Source organism: Triturus cristatus, chromosome 5_2, assembly GCF_964204655.1.
Source record: "Triturus cristatus chromosome 5_2, aTriCri1.1, whole genome shotgun sequence".
NCBI lineage: Eukaryota > Metazoa > Chordata > Amphibia > Caudata > Salamandridae > Triturus > Triturus cristatus.
This window is the reverse complement of record NC_140588.1, coordinates 776,052,574-776,060,622: the sequence shown is the minus strand read 5'-3', so window position 1 is coordinate 776,060,622 and position 8,049 is coordinate 776,052,574. Positions and strand designations below refer to the sequence as shown.

At 42.0% G+C, this 8,049-nt stretch overlaps 1 protein-coding gene across 3 annotated transcripts in view; it reads right to left on the bottom strand.

The window, feature by feature from the left end:
- Positions 1-5,632: 5,632 nt before the first annotated feature.
- DOCK11 (dedicator of cytokinesis 11) overlaps positions 5,633-8,049 on the bottom strand; it is a 1,169,031-nt gene continuing 1,166,614 nt past the window's right edge. For all 3 annotated transcript variants that reach the window (XM_085607886.1, XM_085607887.1, XM_085607888.1), the window contains one exon: positions 5,633-6,176. In XM_085607886.1, coding sequence (XP_085464012.1) covers positions 6,090-6,176 — 87 coding nt within the window. In that variant the 3' untranslated portion in view covers positions 5,633-6,089. The remainder of the gene's footprint in view (positions 6,177-8,049) is intronic.

Here is an 8,049-nt window from a genome sequence, read left to right as displayed (position 1 = left end):
GACAGTAATAGCCAGAGCCTATGCACCTCCGGGACAACCAAACCCAGACTCTGCCTCCACCATGGCACCTCTGTGCGTGAGGAAATGGCACAGACGAGGTTGGTACATTCCCTACACCTGAGACCCCATTTTGCAGCTGGATAGGACACCCAAATGTATTGCCATCATAGGAAATATGCAAAAAGGTCAATTGATGTACAGAATGTTGAAAAATGTCAAACATTCACCCCAGTACAGAGATCTGGGCCTAAATCCATTGTGTTTTTTGCTCCTCAAGCCGTTCCTGTTTAAACCCAGCCATATGCAAATCAGTCTTGAACTTGCTCCCCATGGAAACACTCAGCCCGAACCACCAGGCCAAGTCCTCCCTGGACCGGAAACAAGCATCCTGGGACCGGTTTCAGGGTTTTACTCCTCATCAGCCTGACTGGATTGACTCGAGTGGCATGGAGAGCATGGGACCCACGTCAGGGAGGACCTAGCCTGGCAGTTCGTGCCAGACCGTTCCCATGAGGAGCAGGCTGAAGACTGATTTACATATTGCGGGGTCGAACTGAGGTGGCATAGTGAACAAAATAACGATTGATTAAACCCATATCTCCTGACTGGGGGGTGAGTGGTTAAAAAGTTTCAGCACTCTGGCCATCATCTTGTTGTGTTTACTATGTTCGCCTTAAATGGCAAGAGCAGGGCAAGACTGATTTGCATATGGCTGGGTTCAAACTGGGTGGCATAGTGAGCAAAAGACCAATGGATTGAACCCAGATCTCTTGACTGGGAGTGACTGGTTGAAAAGTGTCAGCACACCCTCATCATCTTGTTGTGTTTGCTATGTTCACCTTAAGTGGCCAAGGGTATGCCCAGATGTCGGTCTCTTGCTTGCTGTGCCACTGGATTCTAGGTAGCCTGGATGATGAGGGGGTGATACCCCAAAACCGGTCCCAGGATGCATGTTTCTGGTCCAGGGAGGACCTGGCCTGGCAGTTTGGGCTGGACTGTTCCCATGAGGACCGGGGCCAAGACTGATTTGCATATGGTTGGGGGTGAGTGGTTGAAAGGTTTCAGCACTTTGTCCATCATCTTGTTGTGTCTGCTATGTTCGCCTTAAGTGGCCAATGGTATGCCCAGAATGGGTTCCCTTGCTCGCTGTGCCACTGGATTCAAGTTAGCCTGGCTGATGTGGGGTCATACGGCCAAACTGGTCCCAGGATGATTGTTTCTGGTCCAGGGAGGACCAGGCCTGGTAGTTTCGGCTGAACTGTTTCTATGCGGAGCAGGGTCAAGACTGATTTGCACTTGGCTGGGTCCAAACTGGGGTGGCATAGTGAGCGAAATAACGATAGATTAAACCCAGATTTCCTGACTGGGAGTGAGAGGTTGAAAATTTTCAGCACTCAATCTATCATATTGTTGTGTTTGCATTGGAATTATGACTTGAAAGTTAAATAGAACAACCCCTCAAGGAAGGCTCCCCGCTATATGGGTAGGCAGCCACATATAACCCCTGCTCAGCAGCTCCTTAGGCAAGTCCCCAACCATGAACCAGTCCAGGGTGAGACCACTAGACAGATCCAACACAAATGGAGAAAGACTAACCTCAGGGGGCCCGTATTGGCCACAAGCAACAAAAGGCACCAGTCTTGAAGGGGGCTTCACCTCAAACCCCCTGAGGGTTTCAGCCACACTGCAATAGGCAAATTCAGGGAGATTGTTCATCTCCAGACCCCGGAGAATGCCATTAATGCAGACGGGCCGCACGGCCGACCATTGCTAGTTAAAAGCATATCACACGCAGAAGTCGATAGACATGGGCCAGTCCCTGCAAAACCCACATATACAAAGCCTAAAGCAGGGAGACCCAAACCAACCATACACACAGCCTCATGGAAGTCAGCCAGCTACCGTGCTACCACAACAGGAATCAGCCAAGTGGGCTGATGCACGTGGCAACAGAAGCCACAGACAGGGAACCCTGCCCAACAGAGACCGGGCCACAACCACGGAAAGCATCGGTAACTGTCTGGAGAGGTAATGCATTCGCACAAACACTGAACTCAAACATACAGTAAGTCAAAACTCCCAGTAACGAGCCATCCATCTCATTAACACCCCACAAACTTAGCATTTAAAAAGTCAAAAGAACAATGAGACAACATTAGGGAATTCAAGCCATTACTTGCATTAAGGAAGTTGGGGCTGCTGAACATGTTCTGTCGAGGGAGTAACCTCGCTAGAGATCACCATTCCAGGGTGTCCGTGTGAGTCTAGGCCCCACTCTGCTGCTGATCCCCCAGGACAGGGCTGGCTGACCACACCCCAGGGAGAGGGCAGTCTGACAAGGGGGGTAGGGCAGCTCTCCATCCAGTCTTTACAGCAGGCACCCACGTCCCCACAGCCAAGTCCAATTAAGACGGGTTCCAATAACCCGCTTGAATGGAACCACATTCTCTGGCCTCCAGCTTGGGACCAAAATTCCTTCATGCTGTGTGGTTCCAACCTCAGTGCCCCCAAAAGCCAGAAGCCTCCAGCGAACGTAGTTCCCCTTTCAGTTCCAAAACGATGGCTGGAAGATGGTTTGTTTTTTAAGTGTGTGTCGAAGGCGTTTCGACCCCACAATCAGTAGATGGTTTCATCAGACCTAACAATAAGGGACACCTGAAAAAGTGATTGAGTCGGCTAGAATGGAGAGAAACTCTAAATAGGTAGTGTGATGACTGAAGGGTTTACCTGACACATGCTTAAAAACTAACAACCTTCCAGACCCACTACTATTGTGTTAGAAGGCTGCCAATAACTATTGTATACTCACTTTAGGGTCGTTTTTGTATATTTTGAAGCCTATTTTATGTCACAAATTGTCCCTTTTAAAATGCAGGTTCTAGGCTCACTTGGGACACCGAACAATTCTTTTGAGCAACTGTATTACATAATTTCAATATTTACATAAACAGTAAATGTCCTTTTTGTGTATAATTTTGATTCTCTCTTCGACATACCTTTACCCATGAGCATTGTCATTGAGCCTAACTAGTATCATATATCATATACATTGTCCGCTGGAACCACTGTTCCTTATTATATAGTAGATACCCTGGTTCCTTGTGAGTAGGGTGGCTCTTGTTTCACTGAACATGATAAATTACTACTGGCAGTGGGGCGAGTTCGCTTACATTCAGCTCATCCCTGGATGGTGTGGCTTCTGCTCCCTTGTTACCATACACGCCCTGACCCTGGACAGTCCTGAAGAAGATCTTGCAGAGTTGCATCAACATCCGATAGGGAAGTAGACAACTTTGTTGCATCAGGCTCAAGAGAAAAGAACTGCTGAGTATTTTGGTTTGGCTCAGTATAAGAACATTCTGGATAAATTTAGACTGTTTTCTGACACTCAGATCAATGCGGGGGTCCATATACCCTTCTTCACAGACAAAAGTGAATGTCCACTGGTTAACGATAACCAGGTGGGAACTTCTCATGATGATGAACAGCACTGTGGTCAGCCTTAAAGCAATCAAGGAAGAACTGAGAGCCATTCGTCTCATGGTGATGCAACATCGATATGTGTTGGACTTAATGACTGCAATGGAGGGAGGGGTGTATGCCAAGAGCGGTGCGTCCTGCTGCACGTTTATCCTGGGTAACGACCTGGCTTTCGGAACTCGGACTCTTGCCATCCAAGCACTGCACCGCTTACCAAGAGACATGTGTTAGGAGGGAGGTGCCCCTGAGCAGGCATGATATCTGAATTGGTTTGCCTGGCTCTCCCAGTGGCTGATTGGACTGTGCACGTCACTGTTACCATTTTTCCTTTTTATTGTTCTTGTGTGGTTTTCTACAATTGGGGGCTACCTTCTGTAAAAAAAACAGTCCTCAAATTAAGTAAAATGTAAGTAAATAGGAAAGCAGTAGTAGTCAAGACTGAAGAACAATATGTCCACAATAAGGTGACTGTCATAAAGTATGGGTTGGATAATGTAGTTAAAAACTCAACTAGAGGAGGGAATGTTGATATTGGTTGATTGTTATGGTACACTTGCATATATGAATATACTTGCACTGCTATTGTTAAATTCACTCGTCATGAACTCTCCATCAACCCAGACTCAAAAACAGGTGATCAAGCAGGCTCTGCGACTCAGGCCCCCAGTAACTGATAGACAGGTCACAGGTGGGGTGGCACGTAGCTGGCAGAAAAATTGGCAAGTAGGAAACTCAGGTCGATCCCTCAGGTAAGTGCAGTGACACCACAATGATCCAGGGAAATTAGCCCCACAAGCACACATGGCCAGAGGGGTGAGCGCATTCCCAAACACAGTAAAGTTAGATGCCACATGGAGTTAGGAATACAAAGCCAATGAGGACACAGCACACATAGTACACACAGTGATCACACACCCATCATGCCGGACATGATGGGTGTCACAATCCACTGGCCTATATTTTCCCGCTCAAGGTACAGCCACCTGCATTTATTATCAAAGATTCTTTATTTATGACTCAACACACAAGGCCCACATTCTTTTGCCAAACAAGGATTGCCGGATGTACTTTTATTGTACCCAAAACTGTATATAAGCCCGCATGAATTGATTGTACTTTGAGACAGTCCTCAGACCTGTTTGTGTTAGCTGTACTCCCGGCCGAAATGTTTAATTGTTGTTCATTAGGCTTTCTTACCAAGAAAGTAGAGTGTCTGCCAGCAGTGACATGTAAACATTAAGGACAAATGGAGAGTGGGAAAAGCCATAGGGCCAATCCAATTCATAGGTCTCACTTGATAAAATAAATGACCCGAATTTCACCAGTTGGAGCCACTTGGACAAAAGTGACGTCAACCAGATCTGGGTTCCATTTCTCACTTCCTGGCCTTAGTCCATAGTGCAACATAGTGCAAGAGGGCCTGTGTAGGTAGCATACTATGCACCAGCACAAAGAGAGCAGAGATGCTCCATCTCTTTGTCAAGATGGATCATTTCTGATCTGTCCCCTTCACGCAATGCAGCGTAGCACCTTTTTGCGCTTCGTTGCATGAAATATTAGTAAATGTGCTCCTTAGATTCTTCACTGTGCATAACTTACATGGGCTGTGATCTAATGTCTCAAACCATGTATTACACATTGTCATTTTTTTATTTTCTGCAGTTCTGATTATCGCTAGTCAATTACCCAAAAACATAAAACAAAGTATAGCTCTGTGCCAATAAAAAGTTTAGTATATTGCGATTGGGAAAGAAAAAAGTCTGCAGAAGTTCAAATGATTTTGAACATATTATTCGAATGACTAAAATCAATTATTCTAAATGATTGGGTGTTGATCTAAATTTGAATGTTCAGTACCCTTCTTCGTTATGTTGAACTGATTCGTCAGACTCTTGTGCATTTGGACAGTTCATGTTAGAAAAGTTAGCCCTTTTAGTCACTTAAAAAGCTTTTTGAAAAGTAGCAGATCCAGCCTTGAGTTTATTACCATCTAGCAATTAGATCAGTTGGAATAACTTTGGGAAGAAAATACATTTTCAATGTTTCTAAAACGTGCCTGGATAGGCTCAGTGTATATGTTGTGTAAAAACAGCATTTCCGATGAGCAAATATATGAAGAATCACAATAAGCACAACACTTAAATAGCAGGTACCACATTCATAATTTCCTTTTTATTTTCATGTCAAGATTTGATTATGTAGACCTTTGAGTTACACATACGGAAGCTGATGTACATGACATACTTTGTTGTACCTTTCTCTCTAGAACATTATATTTGAAGCAGGCCACCAAAGTAGCAAAATACTGGTTTGACATAATGTTTAAATGCATACACCAAACAAACAATGTTTACAGGCATGGTGGTTGAGTTACCAGGCACTTTCTTGTTACTCACATATATATATCTATATGTATAAATTTACACATATTTACAAAAAACAAACGTTGCTACACAGCATAGGAGATTGTTGTAAGATAGGTTTGCAATAAAGAAAGAACAGCATTTAAAATATGTTTGTACTTTTACATTTATTTGCAGTGTAACATTTTCCTGAGAAGAATATCAAAGTTTGTATTGGCATTTAATTTCCCCCATCCTGCTGAGAGATTAATCTGTTGACGTTCCACTGATTGCACAAAAGACATGTAAAGAGTTCTGCATCCAGGAGGAATGTAATGTATCTTCTTGAAAAATCTAGAGTAAAATAAAATGCACAATAAGTAAACGAACTGTTATTTGTATATTTCAAATTTCATCATTCTACATGGAAATATCCTGATATAACTTTACCCAGTGGTCTTCAAAGCTGTTGAGCAATGCAGCATTAAAAATAAAACAAATAAATGTGGGTTATTCATCACAATCATTAAGGACTTCCATAACTTTGTCTGACATGTGTTTTGGAGCGTGCAGTATACAAGAGAAGTACAAACTAGGAGATCGTAGTCCGGTGATGTAAATTTGAGAATAACATAGAACCAATATAGTATAGTGAATTACACCTATTTTAGTATAGTACATTTAAATATCAAAGATATTTGTTATCTGCTGTTCCCTGGGCACTGAAATGACACCATATAAGTCCAATATGTATATAGTCTTAATTAGACTGACAGCTGCAGCAATCATTTGCAGCCAGTGCAATTTTTAGTACTCATGCTGCATGTGTAGTGTCCAGGCCAGATGATTTGTTAGACCACAATAGAACATAAGTCCCATTGATAGTTCTGAAGGAAGTGCAAGTTCATGAAATGCAGGGATAGTTTTTATTCACACAGTACACATATTTATTGGTTAGTGTGAGATCTTCTCTTTACTGTGATATATATGTACCCTTTCCTTCAGGTGGTTCAATCCTAAATGAATGCTTACATATGGTGTCATTTTGTACATATGAGAATGATAGTCAAGACTGTATGCATGGTCAAGCATTATTTGCAATATACATGCAACATATAATAGAAACAGAATATTCACATTACTTTCATAACTGTGTTCTGCAGTCATGTCATGTGTAAAGTCTAATATGAAGTATTACTAAATTTCATTACTATGCAAGAGAATCATACAATCTAGTATTTAAAGGGGAAATATACAATTAGAAACCTTTCATTCTTTCCAAAAAGTGTTAACTCCAAAGCAGAGTTTCGCTGCTGACATACACACAGAAAACCTGTTTAAATATGAATTATGGCCAAAATGCCCAGTATTTAAATATGTTTTAATGATGAAAAGTATTCTCCAATTTTAAAGCTTCTGTAACTTTGATAGGTTTACTGATTACTTTACCACACAAGTTATACATCTGCACCAAAGATATTCAAACAAACTAACTAGGCATATATTTAATTTGTCTCACTATTCCCGTGGAAGTACATTATTCATCACAGACAACACAAAAATCTTACCCACCTCCAAAAAGTCATGTACAAAGGCCTTGTGTTTACTATAGCCTAGCACTCAACTGCACAATTTCAAGGATTTGATTGCTATTGGTATCCATAAAATGTGTCTCATGGTACTGCACTTAGGTCTAGAATTAAGACAATAGTTGTTTAAGGATTATTTAGGTGCCCAAAACATTTCAAACAGACCATTTCCCTTGAAAGATTTGTTTTCATTTAGCTGTAAAAACAAAATAATCACAATAGTAAATAATATTTTTTGAGGCACATTTGTCAAGTTGACATCCCCTTATGAGATCTGACTTCACCAGTAAATTGAGTGTTTAATAAAGTCCAAGAATGAAATTTCTAGTAGTTTCCTAGCCAAAGACAGCAATATTAAATGTAACAGTGCATCCCATTGGTTCTTCATAGAACAGAAAGCACTGCTACAGTGAGTTAGCTGTTAGATGCTAGTCACTGTAAGGACATGTGTAATATTAAGGGCCAGATGTAGATTTTACCGATTCGCTATTAAGGCCTCGCAAAATTGAATGTAGGTAGGAATCGCTAAAATATTAGCGATTCCTTAACATTCCTTAATAACGAATCACAAATTGAGATTAGCTAATAAGGAATACCTACCCATTCATTCCTATGGACTAGGAGGCCCATAGGAATGA